Source organism: Rhinatrema bivittatum, chromosome 1, assembly GCF_901001135.1.
Source record: "Rhinatrema bivittatum chromosome 1, aRhiBiv1.1, whole genome shotgun sequence".
NCBI lineage: Eukaryota > Metazoa > Chordata > Amphibia > Gymnophiona > Rhinatrematidae > Rhinatrema > Rhinatrema bivittatum.
Genome location: NC_042615.1, coordinates 388,313,588 through 388,333,704, shown reverse-complemented (window position 1 = coordinate 388,333,704; position 20,117 = coordinate 388,313,588). Strand labels below are relative to the sequence as shown.

The window sequence follows — 20,117 nt, the reverse complement described above, 5'->3', positions numbered from 1 at the left end:
CTGCAATTAAAAAGGGTTTGGACGAGTTCCTGGAGGAAAAGTCCATAAACCATTGTTAAGGTGGAGTTGCAGAAATCCACTGTTTATCTCTAGGGTAAGCAACATGGAATCTTAACTACCCCTTGGAATCCTGCCAGGTACTTTTGACCTGGATTGGCTACTGTTGGAAACAGGATGCGGGCATGATGGACCTTTTGGTCTGACCCAGTATGGCAGGCAAATCTTGTGTTCTTTTGTTAAAAGCCTTGACTTTTCATCATAAATCAGTGCTATTGTACAAAACTGTCATTTCTCCTTTATTTCAAAGAAGACACTAAAAACAAATATACAGCAGCAAACCTGTTCTTATGGTGGTGGTGCTTACTGTTCACACAGACAGAACAGTTGTGATGGTCCTGAGAAAAGGCATAAGTTATAGAAAATTTTAGGTCCACATTCAAATAATTTGTCTAGCCTAGCTTGGCGCTTAGTTGGACAGACCTAGGAATTTAAAAATCCTGCCAACTGCCACTGATTTATCTGGATATGTTTTTAGCTTGATAAAATGTACCTGGATAAACTGGAGGCGTTCTGGGGCAGGGCTACATTTTCTGGATATTGTTAGTATTCAGGGTTCCCTGTACATACCGGATCAGTCCAGACTCCTGGGTTTTGCCTCCGCACCAGCAGGTGGAGACAGAGCAAGATTTGACAGGCTCTGCCATATATACCAGGGTGCCACCCACAGCCTGTCAGTATTTCTCTGTCTCCAACAGCTGGTCCGGGTGCAGAGCCCACAGCCTGAAAAAAAAAAAAAAGACAGGGGGATTTAAGGAGGCTAGTTAGTCAGTGTGTATTGTTGTTGTATGTTTCCTTCCTTTAATTAAGTTTTAGAAGAAAAAAAAAAGTCTCTTAGCATAGTTTAGGAGGAAGAACTGTCCGTGTCTCCCAGAGGGTTGCCAGGTCCTGAGGGGACCATCCCCCCTGGTCGAGCAGGTTGCTGGGGCTAGAGGTCGAAGACCCTGCTTTCTTAAAGCCCAGCTGGGGTGATACCGGGGAGCCTGGCTCACTCACCCCAGCCGGACCGATTCAGCACTCGTCGAGGGACAGCTCTTGAGGTACAAAAAAAAAAATAAACAGTTTGTTTCGGTGATTCTCCGGCCTCACCGCGGCGGCGATTTCTTCCCCCCCCCCCCCCAGACCCCCCTCGTGGTCGGCTTGTTTTTCTTTCGCGGTTTTTTCTTTCAGTTTCAGTCGGAGCCGGCATGCCACGAGACACGGCCTGCAGCTCCGGAAGTGCGCGCCTCTCACGGGATGGGCTGTGCTCAGCCTGCATCCCCGGAGGTGAGGGGCCGTCGGGGGTGGTCGTTCGATGGCGGACGTTTGCGGTCGCGATCAGGGAGTGCTCCACGTTCCCTACCAAGCCATTCTCACAAAGCGCGGGAAATCCCGCCATTTTGCCACGGCCCAAATTGACACGCCGCCCGTGGAGGGGGCCAGGAATTCCCCGTCCCCACCTTTCACCGCAGCGGCCGGTTTCGCATTCAGCTTCCCCTGCAGTGGCAGTAGGGGGAGGGAAGGGGCCGGATACAGACAACACAGATACAGAGGACTCCTGCTCCTCTTTTTCCTCGGGATTTATTCTTGCGATGCACAGGGCCTTTAAAGCCCGCAAAGTCTACAAGAGGCGTTCACCCCATTCGGAGCCACAAGGGGTCCCACTTTCGGCAGGTGCGTCTCAGCCGCGTCCAGAGGAAAAGAAGGGAGCCTCCAAATCCAAGCGCCCATGTTGGGTCCTTCCCCCCAGGGAGGACACGGAGTCCTCCGAAGACTTGGTGGACCCTGAGGAGCATGAGGGACCCCTCCCCACCCCCAAGGGGGGGGAAGAGGGAGGTGACATCCCAGCGCAGGGGACGACGAGGCAAAGTCAGACTTCTGAGGGGGGGTGACACAAGGGTCATACGCCTCTTCCGACTGGAGGAGCTGGCCCCACTTATTCCTGCCATTTTGGGGGAGTTAGGGATCGCCACACCCCCAGAGGAGTCTTGGCTTGGCTCAATGGATCCAGTGTTGTTGGGCCTGAGTGGTCCCCCTACAACTTTCCCTTTTCACTTCTCGGCAACTGACCTTCTCTTTCGGGAATGGGATACCCCAGATCTGGGTCTGAAGCTCACAAAGGCCATGGATAAACTTTATCCCTTGCCAGAGAAGGCTCTGGAAGTCCTATGTGTGCCGAAGGTGGATGCCGCTGTCTCAGTGGTGACAAAGAGAACGACCATTCCGGTCACGGGCACCACGGCGTTGAAGGACCTCCAGGATCGCAAGTTGGAAATCAAGTTGAAGAAGATTTTTGAAGTTTCTGCTCTGGGAACCCGAGTGGCGATCTGTAGTAACTTTGCTTTACGAGCCGGCCTGCATTGGATGCAGCAGCTACTCGCCAACGAGGGCCTGTCAAGAGGAAGAAGCCAGACAGGCCGGTCGTCTCGAGGCGGTCGTGGCTTACAGTGTCGTCGCTCTGTACGACCTCCTTAGAACTTCAGCATGCTCCATGGTGTCCGCCGTCTCGGCCAGACATCTCTTGTGGCTAAGGAACTGGTCAGCGAACGGAGCCTCCAAGTCTCGCCTGGGTTCCTTGCCTTTTAAGGGCAAACTGCTTTTCGGTAAAGAACTGGATGATATGATACAGTTGCTCGGCGAGAATAAAGGTTACCGTCTGCCGGAGGACAGGTCACGTTCCAAGGGGTCTTTTTTGTCCTGTTCTAGATTTCGGGGTAATCATAAGTCTCGAACCCCTCGTCCTAGTACCCCTTCATCCTCCTTTTGGTCGGGAGGGGGTAGACAACAGCCTCAGTCCTTTCAAGGAAGACGTTTTGGTAGGCCGACTTCTACCTCTTCGGCCCCTGGCGGTAAGTCGGCACAATGATGTCCTGCCGGTCCATCCCTCGGTGCCGAAGGTAGGGGGCAGGCTGTCCCTCTTTTTCGAGGCATGGACCACAATTACAACAGACCAGTGGGTACTTTCTGTGATAAAACACGGCTACGCTTTAGATTTTGCTCACCTTCCCAATCCGAGATTTTTTCCATCCCCGTGCGGGCCCACAGACAAGCGGTCAGCGGTTCATCAGACTTTGGTCCGGTTGGTAGATCTCGGGGTTATTGTTCCAGTTCCCGCCTTGGAACAATGAAGAGGACACTACTCCATATACTTCGTCGTTCCAAAGAAAGAAGGCTCCTTCCGGCCCATTCTAGATTAAAAGGAAGTCAATCGGTGTCTGTGGATTCCACGCTTTTGCATGGAGACCCTGATGTCCATGATTGCTTCAGTGCGACCGGGAGAGTTCCTGGCCTCTCTGGATCTCATGGAGGCATACCTGCATATTGGGATCCGGAAGGATCATCAGAAATACCTCGGGTTCTATGTTTTGGGAAAACATTACCAATTTCAAGCGTTACCGTTCGGGCTCGCGACAGCCCCCAGAACTTTCACCAAGATGGTGGTGGTGGCGGCGCAGTTGCGCCGAGAGGGGCTGTTAGTCCATCCATACCTGGACGATTGGTTGATCCGAGCAAAATCCGAGGAACTTTGTCTGTCAGCGATTCAGCGAGTTCTACAACTGTTGCACTCCCTCGGCTGGGTGGTCAGTACAGCCAAGAGTCACCTCAATCCCTCTCAGTCACTGGAATTTTTGGGAGCTTTATTCGACACGTGGCAAGGCAAGGTCTTCCTCTCCGTCGACCGCAGTCGCAAATTGTGAGGGCAGGTCACGGCCCTTCTGCAGATGCAGACACCAATGGTTTGGGACTGTCTGCAGTTGATTGGTTCCATGGCATCAACACTGGAACTGGTTCCGTGGGCTTTCGCGTAAATGCGTCCTTTACAATCGGCGTTGCTTTCCCGCTGGAGTCCGGTGTCCGAGCAGTTCCATCTTCCGTTACCTCTAACGGCCATGGCGCGTTCTAGCCTGGGATGGTGGTTGCACTCGGACAATCTTCTCAAGGGGGTTTCGATTGTGGCTCCGGATTGGACAGTGGTCACTACAGATGCGAGCCTCTCCGGCTGGGGAGTGATATGTTTGCGGCAGTCAGTACAGGGTCACTGGTCTACGACAGAGTCTCACTGGTCGATCAATCGCTTGGAGACCAGGGCGGTGCGCCTGGCACTTCGGGCATTCCTACCCCTGGTCCGGGGAAAGTCGGTCAGGGTTCTGTCCGACAATGCGACGACGGTGGCCTACATCAATCGTCAGGGGGGGACTCGGAGTCACCTGGTGGCGCTAGAAGCTCGGCTCCTAATACACTGAGCCATCATCAACTCGATCCCGGAGAATGGGAGCTAGCGGACAGAGCCTTCCAGCTCATCTGCGACAGATGGGGACAGCCGGCCATGGATCTGATGGCGACCTTTCAGAATGCCAAGGCTCCGCGCTTCTTCGCCTGGCGCAGGGAACCGGGGGCGGAGGGGGTGGACGCCTTGGCGCTGCCCAGGCCGACGTCTATTCGCCTGTATGTCTTTCTCCCCTGGCCTCTGATAGGCAGAGTCCTTCGTCACATAGAGAGTCACCTGGCGGAGGTCATACTGGTGGCCCCCGAGTGGCCTCGGTGTCCATGATTTGCAGATCTCGTCAACCTGGCATTAGAAGAACCACTCCGTCTCCCGGCACTACCAAATCTTCTTCATCAGGGACCTGTCTGTTTCGATCAGGTAGATCTCTTTTGTCAAGCGGCATGGCTTTTGAGAGGCGCCGTTTAAGAGGTAAAGGTTATTCGGACGCAGTGGTGTCCACTCTTCTGCAGTCATGCAAGGCCTCGGCTTCATTGTCTTATGTTCGCGTTTGGAAGGTATTCGAGTCATAGTGCGTTTCTCGGGCGATTCAGGCTACTCGGGTGGCCGTTTCATATATTTTGGCCTTTCTTCAGGATGGTTTGGCCAAGGGGCTGTCTTATAGTTCGTTACGAGTACAGGTGGCTGCCCTCGGTTGCTTACGTGGTTCGGTGGAAGGGGGGACTTTGGCATCTCATCCTGATATTGTTCGATTCCTGAAAGGGGCAAGGCATTTACGTTCACCGCTACTTGCACCCTGACCTTCCTGGAACTTACGTTGAAAGTCGTATTCTTGGTGGCAATCACCTCGCTAGGCTGGTTTCCGATCTCCAGGCATTGTCCTGCGGGGAACCCTTCTTGCGGATCTCTTTCCCGGTGGTTGAAGGAAACCATAAATTCCGCGTATCTTTTGGGTGGCCGATCCTTACCTCTGGGACTGAAGGCGCAATCCACTTGCTCCCAGGCGGCTTCCTGGGCAGAGTGTCAGCAGATCTCCCCGTTAGAGATCTGTAGGGCAGCAACTTGGAAATTGTTGCACACATTCGCACGTCATTATCGTCTGGATGTACAACTCAGGGAGGGCAATTTCGGAGCAGGCGTATTGAGGGCGGGCCTCTCCGGTTCCCACCCCAAGTAGTTGAGCTCTGGCACATCCCAGGAGTCTGGACTGATCCGGTACGTATAGGGAAAAGAAAATTAGGTCTTACCTTCGATAATTTTCATTCCTGTAGTACCAAGGATCAGTCCAGAGTCCCTCCCACTGCTGCATTGAGTTCAGAGAGTCCGCTGTTACTAAATCTGCTCAAATCTGCTCAAATTTATGGGTCCTGGAAGGATCCTTACCCCTGTCTTCTTCTGTTTGTTTGGGTCAGATTCTTTTTGAGAGGAGTACCCGAGAGTTCCTCGGTTGAGCTTCATGTATATAGTTAGTTTACATCTGGGAATTATTCTGCTTTGACATTGCGTAATACTGACAGGCTGTGGGTGGCACCCTGGTATATATGGCAGAGCCTGTCAAATCTTGCTCTGTCTCCACCTGCTGGTGCGGAGGCAAAACCCAGGAGTCTGGACTGATCCTTTGTACTACAGGAACGAAAATTATCGAAGGTAAGACCTAATTTTCTTTTCTTCAGGTAGACCAGATTTAAAGTTGTCTGGATAACTTGGTTTTAACCAGGTATATATAGCAGCTTGGCTGCACTGCTGAATATCCAGTTTAAATTATCCAGATAAGTTTATCCAGATAACATACATACAGTCCACAGCTCTGTGAGACTTCAACAGAGAAATGCACTTTGGAATTTTGGATTTAAGCAGTGCATCAAATCTTTTTGTTCTTGTTTATGTAGACTAATAAACACTAGTTCTGGAAAGTTTTGCTTTCCGTCTTCTTCTGCAAGCAAGTGAAGCACATTCAACTGCCATTGTATGAGAACTCTGAGAAACCAAATTAATAGTTAAGTAAACGTATCCTTTTTCCAACATGCAATTTTATTTTATTTTTTAATTTATTCAGATCACAGCCATATTGTCCTCCTTCGTTCAACACGTGGACTAATCCTGTCTATCCATCACCTATGCAAGGATATTCAAATGCTGCCAGGCCTTCGGAGAGTTCAGGAACTAGGACAGCTTCAGGTAAGGCACAAGATGTTCCACTATTTTATAACCAAAATAATAATAATAAGGCCAAAGGGGTAATACAATTTGTAATGCAAAAATTCTGTGGCAGGAAAAAGGATCCTAAGAGATAAATTCAAATCCTTTGTCAGAAGGCATTTAAACTAGAAGCTGGGGGTGGCAGAGATAAATTAGAATGTCACCCCCCAAATACAAATGCAATGGAAAAGAGTGAAGTGGATAACAAAACTCAACTAAATAAGTCACAAACGGGCCGATTCAGTAATGTCCGCGGGAGAGCGGGCAAAAGCACAGGCCACTTGCCTGTGCGCGCGATTCAGTATTTAAATTAGGTCCGGCGGTAGAAACGGGCAAAAGGAGGTGCCCTGGACACTAGCGCGTCCCTAGCGCCTCCTTTTGGCCCGGAGCGGCAGCTGTCAGCGGGTTTGACAGCCGACGCTCAATTTTGCCGGCGTCAGTTCTCGAGCCCGCTGACAGCCACGGGTTCGGAAACCGGACGCCGGCAAAATTGAGCGTCCGGTTTTCGACCAGACAGCCGCCGGCCGACTTCAAAATTTTTTTTTTACTTTTTTTACCCTTCGGGACCTCCGACTTAATATCGCCATGATATTAAGTCGGAGGGTGCACAGAAAAGCAGTTTTTACTGCTTTTCTGTGCACTTTCCCTGAGCCCGAAGAAATTAGCGCCTACCTTTGGGTAGGCGCTAATTTCTGAAAGTAAAATGTGCGGCTTGGCTGCACATTTTATTTACTGAATCGCGCGCGAATACCTAATAGGGCCAACAACATGCATTGCATGTTGAGGACGCTATTAGGTTCGGCGGGTTGGATGCGCGTTTTCCACCCCTTACTGAATAAGGGGTAAGGGAAAACGCGTGTCCAATGGCAGGTTAACATTGCACTCCGTCGGAGCGCACTGTACTGTATCAGCCCGTCTAGGAGTCCAAGAAAAGCAGTAACCTGAATGAGAAAAGCTGGAAAACTATGAGCTAGGCAGTAAAATCCCAGTTCCCTGTACGTACCTGCATCAGTCCAGACAGTGGTTATATCCCCCGACCAGCAGATGGAGTCAGAACCAGAGTTTGAGAGCGTCAGCACATAGAGTAGTGCACCCTCTGCTGGAGCTCAGTATTCTTCTGACTCCAGCAGATGCGAGTGGGGGGATCCACTAGCTCCCCCAGATTGACAGGGCTTCTTCATTTTTAGTTATTTCTTTCTTTTTCTTCACAGTATTTCCCTGTCTTATGTTTCTCTTCATTTTGGATCCTTAAAGTTTAAAAAAAAAAAAAAAAAAAAGTTTTCAATTTTTGAGGAGGCGTGTGTCTGTGGCTTTGCCTTCTCTATTCTGTACTCCTTTCCTCTTCCGTTGGGGTAAGTGGAAGTTTTTTGAGTTTCTTTCTCCACAGGTTTGCTTCTTTTTGGTGGTGCCCCGTGGATGCCGGTGGTTCCGGCCGCTCCACGCATCGTTGGGGGTCCCGCAGTTCGCAAGCTCCGCCCGTGGGTGTGTGCTCATCTAAAACGAGGGTTTTCCCCCGCAGTTATTGGACCCCTTCGGCGGGTTGTTAGGGCCATTTCCAGGCCCCCCCCCCCGCGGCACTAGCTCGTCTTTGCCCCCCCCCCCCCCCCCCCAGGCTTTTCTTTTTCCCGGTGCTGACAAAGCCCCTCCCTCAGAAATTGATTTCCCGGCTCGCCGCAGGCCTCACACCTCGAGGACCGCGGCATGCGGTCCTCGAGGTGTGAGGCCTGCGGCGAGCCGGGAAATCAATTTCTGAGGGAGGGGCTTTGTGAGCGGTGCTTCCCCGACGGGGAAGGCACCCTGCAGTCCTCTGGTGCGATTTCGGACCTGCCTCCTCCTCAGCCCGGGTGGCGCGGGCCGGCCACGATGCCACCTTTGGCGAGAATGGCGGCCATTTTAGGGGGTCAGCGTAAGACGGACTCGCTCCCAGATGCAGACAGGATTGGTTGCACTGGCTCTCAACAGGCTTTGCCCCCGGCGGGAGGCTTGCCCGACCGGGGCTCCCAGGACGGTCCCCCCCCCAAGGATTCCAATCAGCTCTCCGTTTTTCTCACCTGACTTTATTCTGGCAATGCACATGGCTTATTTGCAGGGTATGGGAGCGCAGGCGCCTAATCCCCTGGGGGCCCCTCCTTCCAAGGTTCCTAAACTTGCTGTTGGTCTCACCGCCTCGTCCGTTACGCCTGGATCCCTGCCTGGTCCCTCTCCCGTGCCACCCCGGCGTACCACGGGGGCGGCTTCGCCGGTGAGAGACGTCTCCCCGGAACCCCCGGAGGCACATCCAGATGGACATACGGAGGGGGACGACCCTCGAGCCCTACGGATTTTTCAAAAAGAAGAGCTGGATGAACTCATCAACCACATTATTCAGGAGCTGGACCTCGACCCACCTCCAGATCCTCCGATCCCTGTGGCTCCTGCTGTCGCCACCTCGTCTCGCAAAGGAGATCCAGTACTTGCCGCCCTCCGTCCAAGAGCAAGGGCTTTCCCTATTCATGAGTCCTTCCTACAGCTTCTCACCAGGGAGTGGGGCACTCCCGAGGCATCCTTGAAAGTCACACGTGCCATGGAAAAGCTATACCCGCTCCCTGAGGATTTTTTGGATCTTATCAAGGTGCCCAAGGTGGACTCAGCGGTGTCGGCAGTGACCAAGAGGACAACCATCCCGGTCACGGGGGGAACGGCCCTGCGGGATACGCAGGACCGTAAACTAGAGACCTTCCTCAAGAGGGTCTTCGAAGTCTCCGCCCTGGGTATGCGGGCCGTGATGTGCAGTTCACTCGCGCAAAGGGCCAGCTTACTCTGGGTACAGCAGCTTCTCACCTCTCAGGAATTGCCCCCCGAAGAGGCCGCCCAGGCAGACCGGCTGGAATCTGCCATAGCATACGGGGCGGACGCCCTGTATGATCTCTTTCGCGTAATGGCGAGGTCCATGGTTTCGGTTGTAGCAGCCCGACGGCTCTTGTGGCTTCGCAACTGGGCAGCGGATGCTTCCTCCAAGTTGAGCCTTGGCTCCCTCCCCTTTCGGGGGAAGTTCTTATTTGGAGAGGACCTGGATCAGATCATCAAGTCACTGGGGGAAAATTCGGTGCATCGGCTGCCGGAGGATAGACAGCGTTCCTTCAAATCATTTTCTTCCGGTAGAACCAGGGCCAGGGCACAGCGACGTTATAGGTCTTACTGACAGTCCGCTTCCCAGACACAGCAGACAAGACCCCAGCCTTGGTCTCGTTCCTTTCGTGGGTGGAGGCCCGCGAGAGACGGTCCAGGGCAGGGAATTCCGCCCACAAAGTCATCCCAATGATGCCAAAGGAGCCCACTTCTCCCCTCCCCGGATCGGAGGCCGCCTCATGGACTTCTACGAGGAGTGGGCAGTTATCTCCACGGACCAGTGGGTGCTGGACACCATAAGAGACGGTTACGCCTTGGAATTTGTCCGCCCCCCGAGGGACCAGTTCATCTTCTCCCCCTGCGGTTCGGATCTCAAGAGGATAGCGGTTCAACAAACACTAGACCGACTGCAGGAAATAGGGGCCATCGTTCCCGTCCCCTTCGACGAGGTGGGCTTGGGCCACTATTCCATTTACTTCATCGTTCCCAAAAAGGACTGGAACTTGGACTTGAAGGAGGTAAACAAGGCCCTCAGGATCACCCGGTTCCACATGGAGACTCTCCGATCAGTGATTGCCGCAGTGCACAAGGGAGAATTCCTCGCTTCACTGGACCTCTCGGAAGCGTACTTGCACATTCCCATCCTGCCGGCTCACCGGCGGTATCTTCGCTTCAAGATTCTCGGTCAACACTTTCAGTTCAAGGCGCTTCCCTTCGGTTTGGCGACCGCACCTCGGACCTTCACAAAGATCATGGTAGTGGTGGCGGCGGCCCTCCGCAAGGAGGGTATCCTAGTACATCCGTACCTAGACGACTGGCTGATTCAAGCGAAGTCCTTCTCACATGGTCAGACCTCAGTGGCCAGAGTAGTACAATTCCTATGCACTCTAGGCTGGGTGGTGAACCTTCCAAAGAGTTCCCTTGTGCCCTCGCAACACCTGGATTTCTTAGGGGCGACCTTCGATACCCGGCGGGGGATGGTGTTCCTGCGCCAGGACAAGGCGCAAGCCCTGAGAGAGCACGTGTCTCGGTTTTCGGCTCTGGAAGAACCAACCGCCTGGAATTATCTGCAGCTCCTGGGAATAATGGCCTCCACCATCGACATGGTACCCTGGGCGTTTGCACACCTGCGTCCACTGCAGGCGTCCCTACTATCCCGCTGGAAACAAGTCTCCCAGGAGTATCAGGTGATCCTGCCGCTTCCACCATTAGCCAGGAAAAGCCTGGATTGGTGGCTTGTCCCCTCGCATCTGGCTCGGGGAGTCTCGCTCGAGGTTCCCAATTGGGTGGTGGTGACCACCGATGCCAGCCTCGCGGGATGGGGCGCCGTCTGCGAAAGAAGCGCCACTCAAGGGACTTGGACGCCAGAGGAGGCAAAGTGGCCGATCAATCGCCTAGAAACGAGAGCTGTGCGTTTCGCTCTCCAGCGTTTTCTTCCCCTGGTGCGACACAGAGAGGTGAGGATCCTCTCGGACAACGCCACCACCGTGGCCTACATCAATCGGCAAGGGGGGACAAGAAGCAAGCATGTCTCCCTCGAGTCTACTCCCCTGATGGAGTGGGCGGAGAGCAATCTCGTCCGGATAGCGGCCTCTCACATCGCCGAGGTGGACAACGTTCAGGCAGACTTCCTGAGTCGTCAACAGCTAGACCCCGGCGAGTGGGCTCTCTCCGACGAGGCAGTGCATCTCATCATCCGTCGTTGGGGGACTCCACGCCTCGATCTAATGGCGACTTTTCTCAACGCCAAGGCTCCACGCTTCTTCAGCCGCAGAAGAGAGCGCGGCGCGGAGGGGGTGGATGCCCTCGCCCTTCCGTGGCCGTCGGATCAACTGCTCTATGTGTTTCCTCCTTGGCCTCTGGTCGGCAAGGTTCTCCGCAGGTTAGAACATCATCGAGGGACTGTAATTCTCGTCGCCCCGGAATGGCCCCGTCAGCCATGGTTCGCAGATCTACTTCAGATGACGGTGGACGGGCCCACTTCGCCTGTCCCATCTTCCTCATCTTCTGCGCCAGGGTCCGGTATTTTTCGAGCAGGCAGAACTCTTCTGTCTTGCGGCCTGGCTTTTGAACGGCGCCGTCTCCGCCACAGAGGCTACCTGGAGACAGTGATCTCAAAGATGTTTCGTTCCCGCAAGCCTTCGACCTCCGTCGCTTAAGTTCGAGTTTGGAAGGTCTTCGAAGCATGGTGTTCCGACCGCGGAGTCCAAACCATGGAGGCAACTGTCCCGCTGATCCTTCATTTCCTACATGATGGTCTGGATAAGGGTCTCGCCTATAATTCGCTCCGGGTTCAGGTGGCGGCCTTGAATGTCTTGGTACAGAAGGACTGCTCTCTACCCCTTCAGCCGGATATCGCACGTTTTCTGAAGGGTACCAAACACCTGCGGCCACCGGTCAGGGATCCTTTCCCTTCTTGGAGCCTCAACTTGGTGCTGCGAACGCTGTCGGGCCCTCCTTTTGAACCCCTGAGGGGGTCCTCCCTCAAGGACCTGACCCTCAAGACGGTTTTCCTGGTAGCCATCTCTTCTGCTCGCCGGATTTCGGAACTTCAAGCCTTGTCCTGCCGAGACCCTTATCTGCGTTTCTCCGACTCCGGGGTTTCCCTTCGTACGGTGCCATCCTTCCTACCAAAGGTGGTCTCGGCCTTCCACGTCAATCAAACGGTGGAGCTTCCAGCGTTTGTTCCAGAGGAACCCCGGTCTCTCCGGCTCCTGGACGTCAAGCGTGTACTGCTCCGCTACCTGGAGGTTACCAATGACTTCCGGGTATCCGATCATTTGTTTGTCCTCTGGTCAGGACCAAGGAGAGGTTCTCAGGCATCCAAGACGACTATTGCTCGCTGGATAAAGGACGCCATCTCATCCGCTTACATTGCAGCGGGGCAGGTGCCGCCTCGCAGCGTCTCGGCTCATTCCACGCAATCCCAAGCGGCGTCCTGGGCGGAATCTCGCTCTGTTTCCTCCCAGGAAATCTGCCGTGCGGCGACATGGAAGTCGTTGCACACTTTTTCCAGACATTACAGACTACACCTGGCGCCTCAGTGCACGGGTTCTTTTAGCGATCAGGTTCTCCGAGCAGGTCTCTCAGGAGCCCACCCGGTTTAGGGAAGCTTGGGTACATCCCACTGTCTGGACTGATCCAGGTACGTACAGGGAAAAGAAAATTATTCCTTACCTGCTAATTTTCGTTCCTGTAGTACCATGGATCAGTCCAGACGCCCGCCACTAGGGGTTTCATTAGGTCCTGCTCGGATTCTTCCAGGTATCTTTCATTCTGTTTGTCTCTGATTATTGTTACTGTTCACAGCTCCTCATAAGTTGACTGTTGCTGGTCCCGTTGACCGTTTGTTTACTTATATCTTTCTCTGTTCCTCTTTGGGAACGGTTCTGGATCCAAAATGTTATGTTTTTTGCTTTTGGGCTTTGCTATGCGTAATACTGAGCTCCAGCAGAGGGTGCACTACTCTATATGCTGACGCTCTCAAACTCTGTTCTGACTCCATCTGCTGGTCGGGGGATATAACCACTGTCTGGACTGATCCATGGTACTACAGGAACGAAAATTAGCAGGTAAGGAATAATTTTCTTATCTGCAAGCCCTAATAGTAGAGGCGGACTTGGACGTTGTTGCTGTCACGGAGACGTGGTTCACGGAATCTCATGATTGGGATATGGCAACACCGGGCTATAACTTAAGGAAGGACAGAGAGGACAGGAAAGGGGGAAGAGTGGCTCTTTATATCAGAAACAATATCCAAGCATCTGAGCTGCAAGGAAGATGGGGCAAAGAAGAAGCACTATGGGCCGACCTAAAAAAAGATGATGGGGCATACATTTTTATTGGAGTGATTTACAGGTTTCCAAATCAAATGGAAGAGCTTGATAGAGATCTGATTGAAGACATCCGAAAGAAGGGAGAAGTGGTGATTGTTGGAGATTTTAATCTGCCAGATGTAGACTGGAGAATCCCTTCTAACAAAAGTAGAGAGATAGTGGATGCCCTGCAAGGGGCTCTGTTCAAACAAAATGGAACCCACGAGGGAGAGAGCTATACTCGATTTAGTGCTCACTATTGGAGATAATATTTCTAATGTCCAGGTGGGTGCCCACCTCAGCACCAGTGATCATCAAACGGTATGGTTTCATATCACAAATAGGATACGGAGAAGAAGCACAAAGACACGAGTTTTGCTGTTCAAAAACACGGACTTTGATGAAATAGGGAAGTACCTGGAGGAAGAACTAAAAGGCTGGGCAAACAAGAGAGAGATGTGGAACAACAATGGACCAAACTAAAAGGAGCAATTACCAAGGCATCTAATCTATGTTAGATTTCATTTTTCTTTTCTTTACTTTTCTATCTGGTTCTCAAAGGAGGTGGCTGACAAAATAAAAGCTAAAAGAACAGTGTTCAAAAAATATAAAGGATCCCAAAGGGAGGAGCACAAGGAAGAATATCTGGTGGAACTGAGGGAGACAAAGAAAGTAATCAAGACGGCAAAAAGTAAAGTGGACGAAAGGATTGCCAAAGAGGTAAAGCAAGGTGACAAAACACTTTTCAGATACATCAGAGAAAGGAGTAAAGTCCATAGTGGTATAGTGAAATTGAAAGGTGAAAAGGATCAATGTGTGGAGAGAGATGAAGAAATGGTAGAAATATTAAATGAATACTTCAGTTTGGTGTTCACTAAAGAGGACCCTGGAGAAGGACCGACGCTAGTTAGCAAGAAACTGGAGGGGAGTAGAGTAGATGTAACTCCGTTTACAGAAGAAAATGTATGGGAAGAGCTAGGAAACTAAAAGTTGACAAAGCCATGGGGCCAGATGAGGTTCATCCCAGGATACTGAGGGAGCTCAGAGATGTGCTGGTGAGTCCGCTGCGTGACCTGTTCAATAGATCACTAGAAACAGGAGTGGTGCCGAGTGATTGGAGAAGAGCAGTGGTAGTCCCGCTTCACAAACCAATTAAGCCTGATACATCACTTTGAATGCATATACAGAGTCGCTCTCTGCTTCTATGGCAGGGGGAAATGTGGAAAACAGGTTTTACATTTAGACAACATCCAACAAGGCATTGATCTGTGCAGTCTGGGTAACCAAGCCTCAGGGTAACTTGCTTGATGCGGCGGTTACTAACCTTAACCATTAAGCCTTATGCTCACCTTTGATGCAACTCCAACATTACTCTCTGCATCAATGACAGGGGATGGCAGGAAATTTGAATCAGTTACCAACACGGGCCCTGAACTTGGTGGTTGATGAAACAGATAAGTATGGGAAAATAATGAAACAGATAAGTATGGGAAAATAAGTGTGGGAGCTTGCTGGGCAGACTGGATGGGCCGATTGGCCTTTTCCTGCCGTCATTTCTATGTTTCTATGTAATGTTTCTATGTAATAACCCCACACAATGTTTAAATAAAAACCTAATGGGATACTAATAAAAAAAAATATAATTAAGAAATATAATAGGGAGAGGTGGCACAAGTTAGTAATATTTATTGAAAAAAAAAAATCTAAAACCTGCTCAAAGGGCATCCTCACTTTGGACACAGACATAATAAGCAAACACATTTAAAAGGCTAAACAAGCATAGCATGTGGTAAAAAATACAGACTGAATTACAAGAGTCTAATACAAATTAGAAAGTTCAATAGCCAAGTACTTTTTCAATAGCCAGGTACTTCCTCTCAATAGTGAAGAATGTTCAAAATTTAGTCACAGGACCTATATATAACAAAAGGTCTCTCACTAAATAAACGCTCCATAATAAACTTTTCCCTGTACGTACCAGGATCAGTCCAGACTGCTGGGTTATGCCTCCCCTCCAGCAGATGGAGTCAGAGAGAAAACTGAAAGCACCCCCTAGATATACTGGTGTGCCACCTGCCATCCTTCAGTATTTCCTCTGACTCCAGCAGATTGAGAGGCATAACCTGCGGTCCTGTCTGTTCTGACTAAAACAATCTTTCAGGTGTTCTTTATGATTTTTATAACTCTGCTGGCTAGATCAACTGGTTTTATTCTCTTCCTTGCTTACAGGTCTATCCAGTAAAGTGCGGCCGCGTTTACCCCGCTCCTAACCCGCATTCTACTCACTTTCCGGCCGAGTTAGCCCTTCCTGCGATCCCGAATCCCCTTTAACCTACTCCTACCGCGTCCTAAAATCCACGGGCAACCCCTTCCGCACGCGGCATGTATATTGCATGCAAACGAGCGAATTAGCTATTCCCTAGCATCCCGTAACCCGCGCCCCGACTATCGCTATCTTTCCCTGCCGTTTTGTCGCGCGTTTAACCTGCTAACTTACCGCCTACCCTTACCCCTGCGGTAGAGGCAGGGGTAAGGGTAGGTGGCAAGCTTTCCCCAGCCCCTGCTCACCTGCCCCGGCCGCGATCATGGGTGCCGGTCTCCGGGGCAGCCCCAGTCCTCTCCCCTCCTCCCGAAGCAAAAAAAAAAAAAAGCGAAAAAAACGTTGCAGCCCCCTCCGATGTCCGGAGGGGGGGCTGCAAAAAGTAAGTCGCTTCGCCGCTTCGTACTGCCAGCCCCTTCTTCCCTGCTCCCGGAGCAAGGCTGCTTTTCGCGCCCTGCTTCGGGAGGAGGGAAGAAGAGACACTGACAGTGTGAAGCGGCGAAGCAACTTACTTTTTGCAGCCCCCATCGGACCTCTTCTGCCTCCCGCTGCGCAACTTACTTTTTTTTGCAGCCCTCCGGCCATCAGCAGGAACGGATCGTGGCTCCCCTGCCTCCCGGCGAAGATGGACGCCTGCACGGGGGAAAGCGGCCCCTGTGCGTGCAATTGGCCGCTCAAGACGTGACGTCACATGCCGTGACGCCAAACGTCGTGACGTCACGTCTTGAGCGGCCAATTGCACGCACAGGGACCGCTTTCCCCCGTGCAGGCGAAGCAACTTACTTTTTGCACCCCCCTCCGGACATCGGACGACCTCTCCTGCCTCCAGCTGCTCGCGAAGATGGACACCTGCAAAAAGTAAGTCGCTTCGCCGCTTCACACTGTCAGTGTCTCTTCTTCCCTCCTCCCGGAGCAAGGCCTGCTCCGGGAGGAGGGAAGAAGAGACACTGACAGTGTGAAGCGGCGAAGCGACTTACTTTTTGCAGGTGTCCATCTTCGCGAGCAGCTGGAGGCAGGAGAGGTCGTCCGATGTCCGGAGGGGGGTGCAAAAAGTAAGTTGCTTCGCCGCTTCGTACTGCCAGTCCCTTCTCCCCTCCTCCCGGAGCAAGGCTGCTTTTCGCGCCCTGCTTCGGGAGGAGGGGAGGGGGGACTGGCAGACCCGACTTCCTGGTATCTGTCATTTCAAATGACATTTGAAATGACAGATACCAGCGTGGCGTGAAGCGTTAGGCCCGCGCACCCAGGATACTGTATAGGCGCTCTATCTAGTAAAATGGGTTGCGCGGGCCTAACGCTTCACAGACCCTTCTTAGACGCGGTTTACATTTGCATGAAATTATAGTTCAGGATCGAGCGGTAGGTGAGCTGCACTGTGCGTGCGGCAACCGCGGGTGCGCCGGGCACTAACGCAGCTCTTCCTACCACTCGGTACTGGATAGACCTGTTAGTGTAAAAAAAAAAAAAGTTGATATTTTTGTAGCAGTTGTTTGTTGGTTTTGCTAGCGCAGCGTACAGGCAGGCACTGCGAGCTTGGCTCTCATTGTTTTACCCGGATTAGTGTCCCTTTTGGTCTTGGGGGAAAGTTTACCGGTGGGCTGGTCACCCTCCCCCCCCCCCAGAAGTACAGTGATTCCAGACTTTGATCTGAAGAGGGCTTTACTTGAAAAAAAAAAGAAAGAGAGTGAATAAAAAGTGGATGCAGGACACATAAGCCCTGTTGGTAGCAGGCAGTGATCCATTTCCAGCCCTAGCCTGCCGCGCTGGTAATTAGCCTGAACAGGGACTCCGGAGGGGGTGGAGGTTTTCACCCGGCATTAGAGGCGCTTGCACAGGGCTCCTATTTTTGGCGCGCTTTTCTTCTGCCTCCTCGATGCCGCGTTCTTCGGCCTGCACGGCCTGCGGTAGGGCGGGGGCGCGACTCTCCCGGGAGGGTCTCTGCTCCCGCTGCATTCCCGGGGGCGAGGGACCCTCTCGGGGGCCGAGCACAGCCCGCAGCGGCGCGGATCCGTCCTCCTCGGCACGGCTGAGGAGGCTGTCGGCGCCGCGATCGTCGGCCCCGCCTCCCAGTGAGGGGGAGCCGGCGGCCATCTTGTCCACGAGGCAGCATGTTGATATTCTGCCTCTGAGGAGGAGGATTTTCCTCCGCTTTCACCGCCGGCTTTGAGTCCTCATAGTGGCTCCGAATTTGATGCCCCAAGAGCCCCCCCCCCCCGGTGCGTCCCTTGGGGGGATCAATTCTCCTCCAAATTTGTGCTGTTGATGCACCAGGCTTTTTTGGAGGCAGAAGCAGGCTGGGAGCCAGACGAACCCCCCTCTCTAAAAGTGCCTAAGGTGTCCTCGGTGCAGGACAAATCGGGAGACCAGGAAAAGGCTGAAGCTCCGGGCAAATCAGGAGCTTGTTCCCTTGGGGGTGCCAACGATCCGGGGTTCCCGGATCTCACCCAGGGCTCACCGGATGGGGCAGGGGCCGACATCTCCAACGCTCAGGGGTCTCTCGAAGGGGACGACCCCTTGGTTTTATGCCTGTTTGGCAGGGACGAGCTGAACTATTTGATTCTTCATGTTTTGAAGGAGCTGGAGATCCCAGCGCCGCAGCAGGACACGGATACTTCCACTGGGGACGTAGCTATGGCGGGTCTGAGAGCCCCCCCGCAAACCTTTCCCTTGCACTCTAAGGTATTACAGATCGTATCTAAGGAATGGGAGGTTCCAGAGGCATCCCTGCACGTTAGCAGGGCAATGAATAAATTATATCCTCTGCCCTCGGATTCGTTAGAGATTTTTAAGGTCCCTTCGGTGGACTCGGCAGTCACTGCGGTGGTTAAGCATACTACCATTCCCGGCACGGGAGGGGTAGCCTTGAAAGATCTCCAAGACCGGAAGTTAGAGGTCCTATTAAAGCGCATTTTTGAGATAGCGGCTTTAGGAGTCCGGGCTGCGGCTTGTAGCAGTATGGTCCAGAGGGCCACACTGCGCTGGGTGCAACAATTACTAACCACCCAAGAACTCCCGCCGGAAGAGGCGGAGCAGGCCAATTGTGTGGAAGCGGCGGTTGCTTATACAGCGGATGCCCTGTATGGTTTGCTATGGACCTCGGCCCGCACTATGTCCTTGGCTATTGCGGCCAGACGACTATTGTGGCTCTGTCGTTGGCTCGGCTCTGGTGGCGCTCCCTGATCGCGACTTAGAAGAGGCAGATGCCTCTTCTAAGTCGCGACTAGCTTCTTTTCCCTTTAAGGGGAAGTTGTTGTTTGGTGAGGAGTTGGATCAACTCATCAAAGACTTGGGAGACAATAAGGTGTATAAGCCCCGACAATTGCGGTCTTTCAGAAACACGCGGTCCCGATTTCGAGGGCAACGCTGGTTTCGCACGGGAAGGGGTGGATCTTTTCCCCAAAGGCAGCAGGGCCCCAGGTCTCAGTCTTGGACTCCTTCCTTTCGAGGCAGACGACCACAACGAATGGGTTCCTCGCAGGGTTTGGCCACAGGCAAACCTGCGCAATGAAGGCGCGCGGGCCCATTCCTCCTTCCCACGCATCGGAGGCCGGTTATCCCAGTTTTGGGAGGAATGGGTCAAGATCACTTCAGACCAGTGGGTCCTCGACGTGGTGCGTCACGGTTACGAGTTGGATTTTGCTCGGCCCCTCCGGGATCTTTTTATGATATCTCCTTGCGGTCCTCCGGAAAAGCAACTGGTAATAGGCCAAACCGTGGCCCAGTTACGATCCCTGGGGGCAGTGGTGCCCGTTCCGCCGGACGAGACCAGAACAGGTCGGTATTCCATTTACTTCCTGGTTCCAAAGAAGGAAGGTACGTTCCGGCCAATTTTGGATTTGAAGAGAGTAAACAGGGCCTTGCGCGTTCCCCGTTTTCGCATGGAAACTCTTCGATCTGTTATTGCGGCCGTCCACAGGGGAGAATTTTTGGCTTCTTTGGATCTGGCCGAGGCGTATCTTCACTTTGGGATCAGGGAGCGCCACCAGAGGTACCTGAGGATCATGGTGTTCGGGGAACACTTTCAGTTTTGCGCCCTCCCGTTCGGGTTAGCCACAGCTCCAAGAGTGTTTACCAAGGTTCTCGTCGTAGTCGCAGCCTTCCTGCGCGGTCAGGGAGTATCGGTGCATCCCTACCTCGACAATTGGCTTATCCGGGCGAAGTCGGAGGACTCGTGCAAGCGAGCAGTCCAGGTGGTGGTTCAGCAACTGCAGTCGCTAGGTTGGGTAGTCAACTTTGCAAAGAACCAGCTGGTTCCGAGTCAGTGTTTGGAATTTTTGGGAGCACGTTTCGATACCTTGGTGGGCAAGGTATACCTGACTCAGCAGAGACTGGAGAACCTGATGCTTCAGGGACAGAATCTACTGGATCTCCCCTTACCTACGGCATGGGATTATTTGCAGGTCATTGGACATATGGT

The 20,117-nt window shown here is 52.7% G+C and overlaps 1 protein-coding gene across 4 annotated transcripts in view; it reads left to right on the top strand.

The window, feature by feature from the left end:
* SARAF (store-operated calcium entry associated regulatory factor) overlaps nucleotides 1-20,117 on the top strand; it is a 154,185-nt gene that overhangs the window by 91,367 nt on the left and 42,701 nt on the right. For all 4 annotated transcript variants that reach the window (XM_029601665.1, XM_029601653.1, XM_029601646.1 and 1 more), the window contains one exon: nucleotides 6,318-6,439. In XM_029601665.1, coding sequence (XP_029457525.1) covers nucleotides 6,318-6,439 — 122 coding nt within the window. The remainder of the gene's footprint in view (nucleotides 1-6,317; nucleotides 6,440-20,117) is intronic.